The sequence below is a fragment of the Polistes fuscatus genome, unplaced genomic scaffold (assembly GCF_010416935.1).
Source record: "Polistes fuscatus isolate 324 unplaced genomic scaffold, CU_Pfus_HIC Scaffold6, whole genome shotgun sequence".
Lineage (NCBI taxonomy): Eukaryota > Metazoa > Arthropoda > Insecta > Hymenoptera > Vespidae > Polistes > Polistes fuscatus.
In genome coordinates, this window is record NW_025113140.1 from 8691971 (window position 1) to 8710952 (window position 18982).

General features: G+C 30.4%; 3 protein-coding genes across 7 annotated transcripts in view; 1 reads left to right on the top strand and 2 right to left on the bottom strand.

Annotated features, from left to right (window-relative positions):
- LOC122522800 (protein phosphatase 1 regulatory subunit 3B) overlaps positions 1-1087 on the bottom strand; it is a 29716-nt gene extending 28629 nt beyond the window's left edge. Inside the window, exon 1 of one of the 2 annotated variants that reach the window (XM_043644064.1) lies at positions 45-1087. The gene's annotated coding sequence lies outside the window, so the exon portion shown is untranslated. The remainder of the gene's footprint in view (positions 1-44) is intronic. The other variant, XM_043644066.1, reaches the window with a different exon arrangement.
- A 4968-nt stretch (positions 1088-6055) lies between these two features.
- On the bottom strand, positions 6056-11764 carry LOC122522802 (poly [ADP-ribose] polymerase tankyrase). Of its 2 annotated transcripts, XM_043644068.1 has the most exons (13): positions 11457-11764; positions 10887-11089; positions 10471-10796; positions 10139-10392; positions 9734-10067; positions 9517-9647; positions 9164-9392; positions 8888-9021; positions 8636-8800; positions 8033-8485; positions 7377-7912; positions 6933-7282; positions 6056-6848 (listed from the first exon to the last, which is right to left on the bottom strand). In XM_043644068.1, the coding sequence occupies exons 1-13, from the start codon at positions 11647-11649 to the stop codon at positions 6608-6610; spliced, it is 3549 nt and encodes a 1182-aa protein (XP_043500003.1). In that variant the 5' UTR covers positions 11650-11764; the 3' UTR covers positions 6056-6607. The 2 variants fall into 2 exon arrangements, with proteins under 2 accessions (XP_043500003.1, XP_043500002.1); XM_043644067.1 differs by having other exon boundaries at positions 6057-6848; positions 8636-9021.
- Positions 11765-12863: 1099 nt separating this feature from the next.
- LOC122523177 (putative inhibitor of apoptosis) lies at positions 12864-18698 on the top strand. Of its 3 annotated transcripts, XM_043644822.1 has the most exons (4): positions 12864-14224; positions 14916-15287; positions 16690-17576; positions 17720-18698. In XM_043644822.1, the coding sequence occupies exons 3-4, from the start codon at positions 16749-16751 to the stop codon at positions 18047-18049; spliced, it is 1158 nt and encodes a 385-aa protein (XP_043500757.1). In that variant the 5' UTR covers positions 12864-14224; positions 14916-15287; positions 16690-16748; the 3' UTR covers positions 18050-18698. The 3 variants fall into 3 exon arrangements, with proteins under 3 accessions (XP_043500757.1, XP_043500755.1, XP_043500756.1); XM_043644820.1 differs by lacking the exons at positions 12864-14224; positions 14916-15287 and adding an exon at positions 15626-15968; XM_043644821.1 differs by lacking the exons at positions 12864-14224; positions 14916-15287 and adding an exon at positions 15627-15794.
- Positions 18699-18982: the final 284 nt, after the last annotated feature.

The following is an 18982-nucleotide window of genomic DNA, read 5'->3' on the forward strand; positions in this document are numbered from 1 at the left end:
GAAACAGGTTAGAGACCCTTTTTAAAAATTTCAAGACTACTTACGTATTTCTTTACGTTAAGTGAGATCGGTGCAGCCAAAGGGCCGTTGAAGGGACAAAGAGGGTGGATGGTTTTAAAAAATTATATCGTATCGATATCTTCTTCTTCTTCTTCTTCTTTTTTTCTCCCGACAGCAAAACGTGTGTCTACTCCAATATTTTCTTTTCCCTTTTTTTCCTTTTTCCTCTTGACGCACTCACGAACTCGCGTAGTCTTATTTTCCCACGCTTTCTCGTATTTTCGTCGAGTTTTGAACCCAGCGGACAACGTCGAGGTTAATTATTAAAATTTCTTTAAAGTATGTCTTAAATAACGACAATAATTCTCTTAGAAAATTGACAATTGTTTTTTTTCTCTCGAAGGATATGTGTTGTTTTCGTATTTTACACAAGATGAATACATGAATTGTGCCGTTTGTCGTATTTTTTCTTGATTTTTCCTTCGTACCTTCTGCGAGAGAATTAAAAAGTAATGTTTTCAAATAATTTAACGAAGGATTTGACAGAGTAATTATTAGATCAATGGTCGTATCATTTATTCTTGTTCTTTTTATTATTATTATTATTATTATTATTACTATTGTTTCCTCTCATAGTCGTACGAATTTCACGTATCGACGAAGGACTTATACGACCTCGACGTTTTTTTTATTCGGAACGGGTTCAGCATTACGAGTAATACTCGTACCTTTAAAATAATTGTACACGGTGTTAATCTTGAAACGGATATCTGTTGAAAATTTGTGGTTGGATATATTGTGTGTGCGTGTGAGAGAGATTGTGTTTTATGTTAAAAACGCGAGTACCGAAATGTAAAACGGCAATATTCGCGGGAATGCGATCCTCTCCACGTTCGCTTAACGTCTACTGTGACAATCGAAACGAGTTTTATCTCGACATGCTACTTCTATGCTTCATCCCTCCACTAGGCACTACCACCACCACCACCACCATCACCACCACCACCACCACCAGCAACACCACCAGCAGCAGCAGCAGCAGCAGGAGCAGCAGTAACAACACCACGCACCGCTCCTACAATCGTACAGTTCGCGAGGAGTTTCCTCTAACAGTGAGTGCGCACCGCGAGATATCGAACCGGCGTGGGTAGTGCGCATGCTCCACCCGGCAACCTCGTGCGTTTCACGTGATTGCTCTCCCTCGACCAATCAAATCGCTCCCATATCCACGTGCTTCTTGCATTCTTGTTACTTTGCTCTACTCTTCTCTGCTCAAATGTTCTCTTCTGTCCCTGTTGCTGCTACTACTCGCTGCTGCTGCTGCTGTTACTGCTGCTGCTGTTGGCAACAGAAATGATTTTCAAGAATATATCACGAACTGACTACCTAATGCCAATTTAAAAATTATATGATTAAAAACCAACAAGAAAAAAAAAAAAGAAAAACTACAATTTACAATGATGTACTTTGTATATATGCATTACTTGATCATGAATTTTATTTAACGAGGCGTTGTTATTTCTCCCTTAGAGTTTTTGTACCTTCGGTAAAGTCGCCTTAGGACGCCTGCCTCTCTCTCTCTCTCTCTCTCCCGCCAATTTATTTCTCGCACTCTAACGTATATTTATGTAAATAGTATTTGATCTTTTTCTTTTGATTTTTTAAATATGTCGCGTGCTAAGTAATTATTATCCCTTCTGGTAATATTATAAACACACGTTTAAGTTTACTTATAAGAAAATGCATCTTGCACGAGAGTCCGTTGCGAATATCAATTACGTGCGCCCTTATCTCGTAAGTTTAAAAATGTCGGTCATACTTGCATCATCATATTTTGTGTATCTATCTATGTATACGTGTGTACGTATTAATATACACAGTTTGATATTGATTAAATCGTACCACTCTTTCTTAAAATATTATTATATTCTTCGTAATGTATAACAACGAAGATTATTTTCTTAGTATTATTGCATTTTATGAACGACATATCGATAATCCGGTATTTACCGAATACATGGACAGGATATATTTGTGTGCATGTGCACGAATGTGTATATATATATATATATATATATATATATATATATATATTGAACTGCCTGTCAAGTACTGGCTTTGCATACACTTTTCTCAGCTACAGCAAGTCGATCCTCTTGCAAAAGTCAATCCGGTTCGACGACCATTATCAAAGTTCGCGATTCCTTTTGACTTTCTTACTAAATGTTCCTCTATAAATATATATAACTAATCTTTAGACTTTATATAATCAAATAAATTGTTAATCTCAAATGCAATGGTAAAAAAAAAAAACAGAGGAAACAAAACAAAAGAAAAACCATTTCAAATCGTCCAATCGTATTACAGAATTGTCCGTATGGCGCAATATTTATGAAGTATTTCTTCGTATCGTAGGATTTACGATGCAAAAGTTGTGGTATTTTTATCGAATAACCCGATAAGGTTGAATTCTTAATTAGATAAATATCGTAACCATGTATTTTGCAATTTAATTTGCAAAGCGTGAAGAAATTTTTAACGACTTACTTATACGCCTCACTTCGGAATATCTGTTGAAAAATTATACTTCAATGAATATTACATATGCATCGATACAATACTGATTAAAACGATATCGTCCTTGATCGTGACAATGTTATTTCTTTGGTATTATTAGACTGACTCTGAGACAATTGCGGTTTCCATGTATTGAATTTAAAAACATAGAAATTATCGATATTTTAAATTCTACAACTTTTCGAATTGTTTCACGTGGATTATTTTCTAACGTGGAATTTTTTGGAAATAACGTTTGCTAATTGTCTCTTAGCCAAAAACATTGTTTATATGTCGAATAATGTCTGCTGCTTTACGTCCAAATTTAAACTCAGAGCAATAAAATCGCGCGAATGTGAATCTCGTTCGTTTCCGTGATTCATTTTAAGGATCAAAATTTAATAATAATGATAATAGTATTCGCTAAAATTATAATATTATCTTTACTCTGTAATAAATAACTATCAATAGATTTATAGTCGACTAGAAAAGAAAATAATAAAAAATTGCAATTATTTTAGCGTCAATCGAATAAATTTAAACGCGTATACACGTTCGTCCGAAAATTTCAATGAAAAAATGAATGAATGAAATTTTATTATCTAAAATAGATACAACTATTGACGAGACTTATTTACAGACAGGAAATAGCTTGCAAAAATGTGTTCTAGTGCGTAGGCGATGGCCTACTCAAACAATTTTAACGATTGCCAAGGAACATGGCACGTTTATACAATCGGTGAAAACGATTTACCGATAGAAAACTATTCGATCATTCGTTTAATCATTTTTTTTTTCCTGTCTTAATTATCGATAATAAAAGAATAAGTATTTTGTTTAATATCAAATGAATCATCGCGTTTATATATCAAACATTAAATTAAATTCAAATATTTTATCTTCTTACCTAGAACGCATTTTTTTTCAAATTAGAAGAATATTCGTACGTGAATAATTGTGTCACGAAAAAAAGGGAAATTATAAAATAACGTTTTATAAAAGTTTGGTTTCTCTCGAAACTATTTTTTCAATTTCTGAATATTCACAGATCTTATTATTTTATTTAAGAATATAATGTGTGTCAAATGTGAAACACTTCGAACCTAGAGAAAGTGATCTGCAAAACTGTTTCTTTTTTTTTCCATCACAGATTTTGTTAATTAGTATCGATAATAACGTAAATTAGAAAACATCTCGTTCTTCTTTCGTGAATTTTTCTTTTACGTGAGAAACGATTAGAGACATAAATTATTATTATTTAATTGGATTGATTTAAATGGTTCGAATTATAAATGAAACATTTCCGTTTCTCGAGAAGAAAATTCGCGAAGAAAGAAAGAAACTTATGCTTGTTTTCTCGATATTACTTATAATTTAAAAAAAAAAAAAGAAATTAATCGAAAGAAAATATTACATGGATATTTTCGGTATTTGATCGTTTTACTTAAAAATCAATCGAAATTTACAAACGAAATAATTCGATAGAAATTTCATTGAACTTTTCACCGGGTCGATTTTAATCGTACATTTAGCAAATGAAATTTCTATGTAAGGTGTTTGATAGGTTTTTCCGGCCAAACAGTATCAGCATCTTCTATGAATAAAAATAAGAAAATAATATCCTATATATGTCATTTGATGTTTTATTAAAAATTTAGATACAAATTGTAAATCACCTAATTTCTCATTTAAAGTAGGCTGACCGATTATGCGAATGCAAGTTTGATTACTGTTTGTAAAATGCTGAATTTTTTGACGATTTAGTTTTATTTCTGCAACTACATTTGAAATGCATTCCTGCACCAGGATAATGCGATAAGCATAAGAGGTAAACATAATTGAATGGAAATTTAAGGACAATCCTGTTGCCGAATAAATGTGAACATTTATATTTTATATCATAACTTTTTAATAAAAAAAACTGCAAATGACCTATTATTCGTATAATATTTTTTTACATATAGAATACTTTGACACCGTTTGACCGAAAAAATCTCGGACACTCTGCATACTTATATATATACATTTGTAGAGAGAAATAATAAAAATATCACCGTCACCTAAAAGGAAGCTATCAAAAAGATAGAACTAATTACAACAAAAATATGTTTGTTGCTCGACGTGTAATACATGTGTTAATGCGCGTATACACAAATTTATTTTCTTTTTTCCTATGATATACAACGTTGAACTGTCTGTTCTTTTTTATTTTTATTTTATATGGTGTTTTGTGTGTATATATATATATACTTATAGAGACTTTCACCAATTTTCAGACGCTTCTTAAATATATACAGAAATAGTAGTAGTAGTAGTAGTAATAATAGTAGTAGTAGTAGTCAGTAGTAGTAATAGTAGTAGTAGAATAGTAGTATTACACACGAATAAACTTTCAATATGTTGTGTGTTGTGAGATCAGAGGAAGTTTTCAATGGCGGGAATTTCAAATCGTATTAAACACACAAAGAAGCAAGCTTCGCGATCACAACCCATTCATTAAATGATTAATCCTCATATTATTGGTATCACACATTGTAAAGTGGAATTTTGTTAACTTTAAACAATTCATTTTAAATAAATCTACCTAATTTGTTCACAATACACTTTCGAATTCTTATATAAAATAATGATAATAATAATAATAATAATAATAATAATAAATAGATTTATTTTATGTGTGTGCTATTAATTAAATAGAATTATATTGACATATATAAGTATCTCAATTCCATTACTAGGATTATTATTATATCTCATTTTTTTTCTTTTTTCTTTTCTTTTCCATTTTTTTAAAAAGACGATCGTTTCTTTTTCCTACCATCTTAAAATTCTATTATTTAATTATTTATTTCATCCTTTCTCTAAAAAATTAAAAAAGATAGAATAAAAATTGATTAATATATTTACAAAGCTATGTGTTAGTTAAAGTAGAGGAATCAACTCGTCTTGATCGATTTTAAACTGAAGTTTCAATTGTTTATATTTTGTTTAACAAACATACGCTAAAAGGACTACGACGATGCTTAAACAAATTTTCGATTAATTAATTAATTAAATGCATATGTATATAAAAAAAAAATTATATAATAAATAATAATACTAAGAGAGAAAAAATAATATTTTCTTTTTTATAGTTCTAGTATTTAAAATTAGATGAAACGTGGTGAATTTTATTTACAATTCACAATGTGGATTGAGATACTATGTTACAAGAGAACAGACATATATAATATTTAATATAGATTTTTACATAAATTAATATTATATAAATAGAGGGATTTAAATTTTGTTGGTTTAATAATAATTTATCCCAAGTAATTATGTTCAATTACAATTTCGATATCTAAAGTAAAAAGATTTGAAGAGAAACCCTTTCGCAAGGAAGAAAAATAGAATATTTATATGGCTTTAAATGGATATATATAAATACATTTATTATATTTATAATAATAATAATTATTATTATTTTCATATATATATATATATGTATTTATGTATAGAAATCATAATATGTTTTTTTATTTCGCATATACAGGGTATTGGATATCGAATTTGTTTAATGCATAGATTATTTCCGCACAAAAAAAAATATAATTAAAATAACTTTGTAAAATATACAAATTTTACTTATTGTCTTATATTTTCAATATTATTCATTATCAAAAAAATACTTTTGGTCGGAAAGAAAACACCCAATTAAAATATGCGTACGAATAAAGAATAAAGTTGTTGATTATAATACTGTTTCAAACCTACATCTGTTCTGATGTAAATTCTCAATACACATTTAAATTTATTTAATATTTATATTTATATGTATCGTAATAACTAAAATATTATGAGAAAATTAAATGCCTGTATCAGTTCTTATAGTCATTTGAATGTTGGTTAATCGTAGATAAGATCATTGATTAAATGAAATAAAGTTGACGAGCGATAATATAATGAAAAACAAAAATCATAATCAATTCTAAGACAAGGTACCGTGTGTTCTTGGTCTCTGGCAGCAACATAAACTTCGAAATCTTGCTACAGGGCCTGGCTCTTCTGATCACCGTTCCTCAACACTTTCACTACCACCACTTTCTTGTTGAGGTCTTGCAATTTGGTATGTTATTAAGTATTCGGGGTATGCTTGTTCTCCTCTATACACTACATATTCGGGGAAAGCTAAACCACCTTGCGATGGTCTACCCATTACACTGTGATGACCAGGTGGTGCGTGAGCCATCTTCATTGCAGAAAATTGTAGGAACGATTTACCCAAGGTAACTCGACAAAGTAATAAATGCCTGAACGAATAAAAAATTAAAATTAATATTTTTATAACATTTCTATCTTTCTCCTATTTTTTTTGAATAAATAAAAATATTAACCTGTGACAGATGTAACAACTTCTATCTTTATGAGAAGGACATCCAGTACCTCCACAAATACCATATACATATTGATTGCTTTTGCTACTGTGTTCTGCAAAATATATTCCAGCACCGAACATGCCACCAATATATGCATGCCTTTCGTCGAAACCTTTCTGTACAATTGCATTGATGAAGGGACTACCATGAAACAACATTCTTTCATTAGCTTGTGGAACTGCAGAACTTGGTGCAGATCTTGGACCTGTCCCAGGCGATGCTGGAGCAGCTGCTCCAACTTCTTCTGCTACTTCTTGTCTTCTATGAGCGTAGCGTTCCCATAATTTTCGGTTTTGAACCTTTTGTATCTGAATAACACAAATTACTTTTAGTTACAATCGAAAATAGTTTATTTTTTATAAGTTAAATTAAATTTGATTTATATTTTTATAGCATACATACCCTAACTATGTTATATCGTGAAAAAATACCACCAGCATGTCCATTATCTCTGTGTTGTCTAATGGTACTTTGCATTTCTTCTTCCACAGCCAAAAATTCTTTATCCTCAGCTAACAAATCAACTAACAATGTTCCAGGAGTAATGGACGGTTGCCATAGAGTGCCTGTGGCAGTAGTTAATAATTTCTCCATCCCTTTAATAAGTTTATGTCTATATCCATAAGCTGTTACGCCAACTTGTTTCAAATCTTCGTGACACATTTCCGCTAATATATCCAACGTGATACGTTCCCTTTCAAATAATTCGAGTAAATGTTCTAATCCAAGACTTTGAAGGAAACCTGCTACGGTCGTAATGTTTGAACTATTATTTTCTTTACACATATCTTTAGATTCTCTTTCAGAATTCGATTCGGATGGTGGCATTGGACTTAGACATGAAGACGGTCGAGCTAACGGAACACATAAAGTCATTGCAGCTCCGGAAGGCATGATAACTGTTTCTTGTGTAAGTGGCGGTGGTGGAGTTACTGGTACTGAAAAAAATAAAAATAAAAAATATGAATAATAATAATAATAATAATAATAATAAAATTATATAAATAGAGTTGTTTACAAAATAATTGTAACGTATATGTATGGTATATATTAATTACCGGCAACAATACTAGGTGGTCTACTATTAATAGTACTACCACCATTACCATTCATGTTAATCCCAAGACCAACGCCATTATTACCCGATGGTACGGACGGTACTACTTGCTGAGAAGCCATAGCATCTTGCAACAAACAACGTACATCATCCGCACTTGCTAAATCTACCGGACTTTGTCCTTCTTGATTTTTAAGGAAAGGATCGGCACCGTGTGCTAACAAAAGAGCACACAATTGTGTTCTTCCTTTTTGTGCAGCTTCGTGAAGTGGTGTAAAGCCCCATTTGTCAGTTGCATTTACTATCGTATTATATTTAATAAGTAATGCCGCTATATCCAAATGTCCATAGCTTGAAGCATTATGTAAAGGTATTAAGCCACCCTTATCTTGTGCGTTTACATCCGCTCCTTTTTCTAACAAAAATTCGGCTACTTCTAAGTTGTTATAACCCGCTATATAATCAAAGTTTTAACAAAAATATATTACACAGTTGAAGATCCTTTCTTTTTCTTTTCTTTTTTTTCTCTTCTATAATCTTCATTGATATACATGAATTTAAAAAATAAAGAATATTACAACAAGAAAATGGTTAGAAAACCTACCTGCAAAATGTAACGGTGTACTGTTCCGACCTTGGGTATCTCTGCAATTGATGTTATCTTGCGTAACCAGCCTTTGCACCCTAGCTAGATTTCCCTTCTTTGCAGCATCCAAAAGTGCACTATTTCCACACAATAAATCTGCAACATCTTGGTCTCCTTCTCTTACTAGATCAAGAGGAGTTGCTCCGTCTCGATTTTTTTTCGTTGCATCAGCGCCGTGTTTTAATAACAATCGAACGATTTCACATTTACCTTTAGCTGCGGCCTCATGAAGGGGAGTAAATTTCCACAAATCGGCGACATTAACGGATGCCCCATGTTTGATTAGCAATTCTATTACTTCATAGTGACCATAAGAACAAGCATTGTGAAGGGGCACCAAACCACTAAAAAAAATTATATTTAAATTATATATGGATTAATAATTGGCATAGAATTATACTTTATGCATTAGAACCAAGTTAAATTAAGCTTGGATTTTAGACCAAAAAAAAAATGATATATATATTTATGTATGTATATATATACCCTTTATCTTTGGCATGCACATCCGCACCATGTGCCAAAAGGTATTCGACTACGGGCACTCTATTAAAACCTGCTGCAAAATGCAGAGGAGTAGAGTGTCGACCATCTAAATCACGACAATTTACGGCATGTGGATTCGTTTGTAGGATTCTTTTCACAGCATTCAAGTCGCCAGATTTACTCGCTTCCAAAAGCTGCGCTTCTGCATCGTCTGTTTCACTTTCTGGATCTGAATATACACATACACACATATATACATATATATATACGCACACATATGCATATGTATAAAATTATATCTTAATTAAAAATTAAATGAAAATATTTAAAATATTTACAAAAAAATACTTTACCTTGCAATATTTTAAGAACATTTTCCGCTGCGACTTGCGCTGCAGTATAGCCTTGAAGAGATACAATGGAAGGATTGATGTTGTATGATAACAATATTCTACATGCTTGTACATCGTCCTCTCTAACGCACCTAAGTACATGGATACGTTTTTAGTTTGACGAACTTGGTATTATTAGGTTCGATTAATCTTCACATTTCCTAACGATTAACATTACCTGTGCAATGCAGTTTGTCTTAAGCCATCTAATTCATTTACTTTAGCATTATGCCTAAGTAATATATCCATTGCATCGTAATGCGAATGGTCGGTAGCTACATGAAGTGGCGTAAGGAAGTCTTTATTTTTCTCATTCATGGCAGCATTTTTTCTAATTAAAATTTCGATTATTTGTTTTCGTTTTGGATAAGGCGATGCGACTGCACAATGCAGTGGCGTATCTCCGGTATACGGATGTTTAAAATTGACAACATCCTGAGATAAATATTTTTTTAATTTAGTTGGATCAGCCTGCCTGCAGGCATCCAATAAACAATGGCCTTTATATTCGTCTGAAATGAAAAATGAAATAAATAGATATTCCATTTTAAATATATAATATATAATACAATATTATACTTACACGCTAACCTTTCTTGTAATTCTACGGTTGGTGCTACATCAATGGCGCTTTTACTGTGGCAATTTAATTGAGTCGGATCTGCACCCTCGCTTAAAAGTAAAGAACAAACTTCTGCTCTGGACTTGCTAGCAGCTTCATGCAATGGAGTGAATGCCCATAAATCACTGGCATTCACAGCAGCTCCATGCTTAAGAAGCGCTTCTGTTACTTCGAAATGTCCATAAGAACAAGCGTTGTGCAACGGAACGAGTCCTCTGTCGAATAAATATCTGTGTGTTTATTTCTCAATATAGTTAAACATAAACTTCAATTATTTAATCTTTTCCACTTACCCTTTATCCTTTGCATGTACATCTGCACCATTTTGAAGGAGAATTTGTACAACTCTAGATCTATTATATCCAGCTGCTAAATGCAAAGGCGTAGATCTTCGTCCATCGCTAGCATGACAATTAACGTTAAGAGGATTTAAAAGTTGTAACAATCTTTCCTCGTTTCCTGATCTTGCTGCTTCTAAAAGTTCATCTTTCCTATATTCTCCTGTTAAAACCGGCTTGGTAGCAGCATCCGCTAATTCTAGTGCAGTCTTTCCTTCCGCATTTCTAATATTTGCATCTGCCCCATGTTGCAATAGCACTATGCATACGTCTATCTTACCCTTGAAAAGAAAATAATATTATTGTAACTATCATCTAACTTTACACGCTTCCTCCATTCAATTATAAATGAATTATCTTAAAAAGCACACCTTAATGGCAGCTTCATGTAATGGTGTATAATTCCAATTATCTCTCGTGTTAGGATTAGCTCCCGCTTCCAAAAGCAATCTCACGACATCGGAATGTCCAAATGAGCATGCATTGTGTAGAGGATGTAAACCTCCATCGTCACGTGCTTGAATGGATGCACCAGTAGAGAGAAGAAATTCAACGACGTCTATTCTGCCATAGCCTAGACACAACATAAAATTAAAATTAGAATAACAAAATTAAAAAATAGAGAAACTAAATATATTTTACATTTTCATATACAAATGTATGAGAAGCTCAATGGATTTTTTTCTTAACAATCATCTCTTATGAAATGTGCTTACTGTAAAAATAGAATTAGCATAAAAAGCAACAAAAAAAAAAAAGAGAAAAAAAACAAAAATGATGAAGTCAATTATAATATTAAAAAAAGCATAAAAAGTTTAATGATAAATCATATGAAGATTTTTTTGTGTACAATATTTCTCGATGGTTGTTATTCCTTGAAAAAATTGAATTATAAAAAGAAAGGGTCATTCATATTTATTTGTGCAAGATATGGAGCTCACCAGCTGCAAAGTGCAGTGGAGTTGCCTTGCGTCCAGCAGTATCTCGTGCATTGACTGTCTTTGGTGTAACCAACGCCTTAACTCTGCTAAGATCGCCAGTTTTGCAAGCTTCGAATAGCTCTCTTAAAGGATCAGCATTACCTGATCCCGATAAGGATTCAACATTGCTTAAGGTTGATCTACGTCCTGCCATTTTATTCCGCCATTTTCACGCCATCGTCCGAATTCGGAGGCATTTTACAATATATAAGAATAAGCTTTCACACGACACACACGACAAAGAACAACAGCCACGACGACACACGACGACCACGCAACACAACGACAACACAACGACACAACGACACAACGCTACACGACGACGACGATGATGATGTACACGACGACGGCAACGACACGACGACGTGATACGAACGTAATGAACAACGAGATGAGTTGCTACACTGAATGTTCAGTGGCGCCGCCGTTTATGTACACAATCGATAAGCGCTAATTATCACTCTTCTGCCATTCTTCTTCTTCGATCATGGCAAGACATTTTCACAAATTCTCATTTGTCAACGGATACGCCTATGCATGTGTGTGACGCGTACGTGCATACAGTCTACCACTAACGAACTACTCCAAGAATCATTGCATTCTTTTTTAAAAAATAATTCCATTCATTTATTCACTTCATTTATTTGATCTTATAATACTTGTTGTTTTATTAATATTTAAATATTAGCACACTATTTATGTATGTATGTATTTTTTAATTAAGAGCAACTAAATATACGCGGTATTTTCTTTAATATCATTGATTAAGTTGGCAACACTGAAAGACAGCTGATTTTGAAAGATCTTTAATAGCAAAATATAGGATGGTATTTTTTAGAGATTATTTTATGAGACAATATAATTATTAGTTATGTTAAAAGTTGTAATAAGTAGTAGCGTTTTCGGGTGTCGATTCGATTAGTTAGTGTTCGATTATTGATAGGGAAGTAATTTTTTTTTGTTATAAGTTCCTTTTATCTATAAGTTTAAAAAAATTTTTTTACACACACACATTTATTAATATTTATTAAATATTTTTATTGAAATAATTTAAATTTTTATTGAATTAATTAAATTTTTTGCATGAAATTTTTAATGATTAGAATATTATATATAATTGTTATTTATTACTATTAAAGTTGTATATATTGTTATTATATTTACTGGTCAAAAAGTAAAATAACTATAATTTTACAAAATAATCGTTTCTTATTATTTACACAAGATTTAAAAAAATTTATTATTATATTTCCAATTTTTTTGTAATAATTTTCATTCTCTTTCCTGTATATAATTAAAAATTAATAAATGTAAAAAAATTTTTTTAAACTTATAGAAAAAAGATTCCCCTAAGAAGAATCGATCACTAACCTATCAGATCGACAGGCGAGAACGCTACGTCATACGCTTTTGCGCCAATTGATAAACAAATGAATTTTCAAGAAGATAAACACATGTATAAGAAAAAACAAATTTTAAAAGCTCTTTTCTCACATTTAGCTGACCAGTTAACCGAAATATTTTATCGCGAGAATACCTTAAAGGTGTACTACTAATATATCAAAGCTCGTAAAAATCCATTGGTGTACAATCGTAATGTCTCCTTGTCAATTACTAGATATAGTATAAAGGAAAAAAAACAACATGCATATGCAGTATGCTCATGTGAAATTGGAATAAATCTACTAGTATCTGGTTTATAAACATGTTTTTCGAATCTCTTTGGTCATCATGATAAGAAAATTATCGATGAGTCCTCAAATATTTTCGTTATCATAATATATTGCATATTTGTTTACACATTTCAATACTTTCTTGAATTCTGATGAATGATATTGCACAGCTGGTGCAATTAATTCTTATTATAGACAATTATAAAATTTATTTAGAGAATTCAGTGTTTTTCCCTATTTATTTTAATCTTACAAACATCTTATCTTTATAAATATTATCTCCTATTTTTGTGTGTAAAAGTACAGAACCATTATCTTTGTTTGTTTCTAATAATTTAATCTTATCTTTTCTTATATGTTTAGTGTAAATCATTATCTATATAAAAAATAATAGTATGAATCATTTGAAGAATTAGAAAATGAGAAAAAAAGTATTAGGAAAAGAACGTGAGTCTTCGAAACTAATCAATTGACTTTGTGATATCACAAGTAGGTGGAGCAAATACACTCTTCTTTTTGCTCTTCTATCCCCTGAACATGATGATTAAAAATCAAAACCAGATGAGACTATTTTTATTTCTGAATACTTAAACCTTGATTTATTTTCGCGCTAATCATTAGTTCCTAAACATTAAGCATGGAGGTACATCGTTTATTGTTTTCTGCTTTCCTTGACTCATCCTGCAATCGTCTTTTGTAATTCATTCATATCGTTCAACAAGAAGCTGCTAGATCTTTAAAAGTGTCTGAAAAACAATAGCTCGGAGAGTCTATTGGATTCTAACTACTTATTTGCATATAATGTGTAACAAAATAACATGTAAAATTGCTTTACTTAGAAATCATTTTACAAAGTTCTAATCAAGCAGATAATTTAAAAATAAATGAAAAGAATTCATTTCGAATATCTACGCTAGTATTTCCACGATAAAACCATAATTCTACGTACTCGTACTATATCTGATAGATTGATAACTGTTACTTAGTGTATAAATAGGAAGATATAAATTTCAGTCTGTCATATCGTATTTCTTCCAAGTACTGGTACAAATACTGGTGAGTATCAAAACAGCTTTCATTGATCTTTAGCTTAAATAAATATAATTTATTCAAAGTTTCATTTGTATTTTTCTATACCCATCTTTTTCTTTCTCTTTTTTTTTTACATCAAATATAAGTTTGGAAATAAGTATTTTACAAAGCTACCACATTTGTCCATTTTGTATTCATTGTACAAATTTATTAATCCTTTGCACTTATAACTTGTTTTTCTTTTTTAATATTTATCAGCTACCTTGAGTACAATTTTTAAAAAATTTATATTTTTTAGATTTCATTCAAGTTCAAATTATTATATTAGTTTTATTACCTTTTGTGTTAGAAATTATAATTTATCTGTATGAATTAAAAACAATTTTTCTGGTTATTTTTTTCTGCTTGTCATGCATTTCTTACTCATAGCTTTTGTAGTACAATTATTCTTATACGAAATAGGAATTTAATGGAAGAAAATTTTCCTTATTTGGAATAAGAAAATAATCATCTGTTTGCTGACATCAAAGTACAAAAGATTAATAAATTTTCAATCATTTGTCGATAAAAAAAATAAATATTATATTTTATGGAAAATACAGAAAAATAATCATCGAAAAGTACACACCGATTTTAATCATTAATAACAACAAAAATATGAATGAAATGATTTAAATTTCAAGAGACACGTACTAATCGATGATTTTATTTTCAGATATACGGGGTATTTCTTCTAACAAGATATTAACTTTTGATCGGTGTAAGACTTGATATATTATTGACATAAATATACAAAAGCTTTGAAGGCTTTTTCCTCGGACTTGACTAGCCAGTTTGCTTTAATATTTTAATCCGGGAACAGCTTAAAAGTATACTACTAATATATTAAGTCTTATACCGATCAGGAGTTAACATCTTGTAGTATTTCCTTGTAAATTAGATTACAATATCTATTTTAAAGTTGTAAATGTTTTTTTCGTTTACAACTGTATTAATTCTACAAGAATCAAAGAAATTTTTCACTCCGGTCATAATCAGCTATATGCATTTTAACATCTGGCAGGAACAAGAGCATATAAAAAAACCGGTGAGTACTGTAATAAATTTGGCTTTTTTTTTATCGACAAACAACGAATAATCAAGCATAATTTACGTGATCATCAAATATATTATGAGATAGCATCAAATAAAAGTTTGTATTTTATCGCAATAAGATTTAATTTTTGCGACTTAACTTTTGATAAAGTGTTTGTTTGTTTGTATTTTATTTTGTTTTTAGAAATACGTGTTACTATAATTTTTAGTATAAATATCTAATAAAAATTAAGGAAAGCTAAAGATTTTTTCTAATTTTTCATTGGTTCATAATACGCGCACTAACGCATGCGCATTCGTAACAAAGAATAAAGTATTTTTTGCTCTAACTTTCTAACTTGACTGTATAAAAATGGCGAGTATCACGTTATAAGTATTCACATTTGTTCTTCTTTTACTTCTTCCTAATTAACTTTTTGTTCTATTTCTATTAAATTCAATTCAATTATTTAAATCCGATATTCTACTTTCGTTACGATTATTTGTGTGCATCAGTAAAGTACGTTTGTATATAATAATAGTGAAATACCATAAACAAAAAAATACAAGCATGCTTGTAATGGCTGGGTTTCAGTCGCGTCGTTTCGTAATATATATACCAAAGTTACACACACTCGTTTCGGCTTCTATTTGTATTCCTGAATTTTTTTAAGTAGCTGTACAGAAATGGCGGGTATTATATTATAAATATTTCTATTTCTATGCTTTTTTTATTTTTATCGAATTCATTATACTCTTCATTTTATTTTCATTGCATTAAATTCAATTATTTTAATCCGATCTTTTTTTCTTCTCGTGTGATTATTTGTGTGCATTAATCATATAAGTTTGTACACAATATTGAAATATTGTGAAAGGAATACAAGTATGTCGCGTCGTATCGAGAACGTGTTCATTTCTTTGTTAATAATCATTAGCTTTAAGGATTGGTTAATAAAGCGAATTACGACTGCGTATTTTAATTATAAATTATATTGTGCTGAATGATAAGGGATAATTTTTTTTCCGTTTATATTTTCATCAATCGATTCAGTACAATACAAAATAATCTACGTATTATCGTCTCGTAAAAGCAGACGCACCTTTTTCTTTTTATCAGATCAGATATTCTTATCGTACGATCTTATCAATTTATTTGACTATTGTTTTATGATATCGGTCTAATAATTTACGATATCTATCTTTCATTGTTCGTTAAAATGATGCATCTGTTACTGAACATATTTTCGCATGGATCCTAGAAGTTGTACTTAAAATTATTATCGCATGACTATTTTGAAAATGTCGTCATTTACTTTAATTATCATATATATTTAACCATTATTAAAATACATTTTATTTATTTGATATTCTATTTGTTTATTGGTGTTTTTCTTTTTTTTCTTTTAATACAGATTTGAGAGAGAGTTTGAATTACACTTTTAAGGCTATTATAAACAATTCATTTATAAGGATGTTAACCTTAAACAATATTGATTCAAACTGTTTTCTACAATTTAAAGAACCACAGAATTTGAAAGTATTACCACCATCACCTACGCCACCTCCACTTACTATAACACAAGAAAGTAAAGCAAATAATCAAGACTATAGGTTTGAAACGGTCAGATTACAATCTTTTGAAGGTTGGCCATTAGATTTTATAAATCCTAAGGATCTTGCAGCGGCTGGATTTTATTATTTGCATATAGAAGATAAAGTAAGATGTTTCGAATGTAAGATAGAAATACATAAATGGGAAAAAGGAGATGTACCTATGACAGATCATAAACGTCATTCACCAAGATGTCGATTTGTTAGAAATATTCCATGCGGTAATGTACCTATTGACGTTGATCCTGACTCGGTACCCTTACCAAGCCCTCGTGGGTACGACGTTTGTGGATTAAATGAATTAGGAAGTCAATCGCCAAGTGTATATAGTGAAGAATTATCCAATCTACTGCTTCCGACAGACGCCAGGCTGAAATCTTTAGGAGTTCAAAGACCGAAGCAACCAACATATCAAAAATATGCTAACTTAGAATTGAGAATACGTTCTTTCAATACATGGCCTAAACCGATGATAGCTATTAAGCAATTAGCAGAAGCTGGTTTTTTCTATACGGGAGAAGATGATCAAACATTGTGTTTTCACTGTGGTGTAGGTTTAAAAGATTGGGAACCAAATGACGATCCGTGGTATGAACATTTTAAATGGTTTCCTAAATGTCATTATCTTTTAATGTTCAAAGAGAAAGAATATGCAAATGTAGAAGGGAAATTTATAAGGTTATCTGAGGTAATTAAATTTCTTTTTCTTTGTCTCTGACGCGTATGTCAAGTACATTTTTTTAAATATAAAATTGAAGAATTTATTTTAACTATATTTTATATTTTACGTAAGAAATATTTAATTTAAACTGTTTCTTTTTTTTTATTAAGGAAACGAACCGAACTTCATTAGAGGAGAGTTTCGATGATATAAACCTTGGAAGCAATTGTGGTTCAAATACTAGCTCAGAAAATAATATTGGAGAAAGTTCAAATTTGGTTAACTCTGCAGTAGCTAAAGAACATGACTTAAGTCCGAAAGAATTAAATAAGCCTACGGATGATGCAACATTATGTAAAATCTGCTACAATGCAGAGTTGGGAGTAGTTTTTTTACCCTGCAAACACATGTGTGCGTGTGTAAATTGTGCATCTTTAATAACAACATGTGCTGTTTGCCGGAAACCTATAGAACTAGTTTTACACGCAATATTAACATAGGACAAGTAAGATTAAGATTAAATATTATCATTAATTTTAAAACAATAAAATATATTTTTTCAATTTCAATCTTTAAAATTTCTTGTTCCATCCTCCAACCGCGGGCATTGTAAAATTTACGTTCTAAATATTTTGTAAAATTTAACGGACCATACTATTATTATATCGACCATAATTTTAAAAAATAGAAAACTAGCCTGCGGTTGGAGGGTTAAATACTATACTAAATTAAACGTCTTTCGCTCATATTACTTTCATTATTATAATATGGCATAAATTCATTTATAAATCATTATTGCAAGATACAAATAAGCCGTTTATTTTGGAAGTAACTTAAGTCCATTTTCTTTTGGCTGATAAATGTTTTCGGTGGTACATGTTACTACAATTAAAAAGAAACTACTAATAAATGATCAACACTGAAAAATAAAATGTTAAAATATTTTTCTAACTTGTCTCTATTTTGTATAATTACATATAAATAAATAAATCTTACTCTTAGAAACACGCTCACACAGATCCATGACATGAATGATAAACTACATGTTAATATGGTAATGAATAAAATTATTTATTATATATTAAGTAAAAAGTCTGTATCCCGTTCCTAATCGAATTAGGAGAGAAATAAATTTAAAATACTAGCGAACATTATAGTCGATTGTTTAATTTCGAAACAAACTTTTGTAATCATTTTAAAAATTCCGTCCAAAAAGTTTTACAGTATTTAAATGTGCAATTATGTTTCGATTGTGTACCTGTTATCTTCTAAATAAATTCGTTATACGGAGTATAAAAATAGGTAAAAAAATGTTGGAAAGAAATCTTTATTTTTTTAAATAACACAAATCTCTGATATTACATCAATATTATTCTTATTCCTTATCTTTATTCTACGACTAATAAGTTTTTCTTTTAAAAAAAATGAGGGAA

Bases quoted from the DNA above. Each gene is read 5' to 3' on its own strand.
- LOC122522802 (XM_043644067.1), bottom strand. From the start codon at position 11,649: ATGGCAGGACGTAGATCAACCTTAAGCAATGTTGAATCCTTATCGGGA. The intron at 7,913-8,032 runs GTAATTAATATA...TATTTTTTTCAG, and splicing joins ACCACCTAGTATTGTTGCCG to TACCAGTAACTCCACCACCG. The intron at 6,849-6,932 runs GTTAATATTTTT...TTATTCGTTCAG, and splicing joins AGTTGTTACATCTGTCACAG to GCATTTATTACTTTGTCGAG.
- LOC122523177 (XM_043644820.1), top strand. The intron at 17,577-17,719 runs GTAATTAAATTT...TTTTTTATTAAG, and splicing joins AATTTATAAGGTTATCTGAG to GAAACGAACCGAACTTCATT.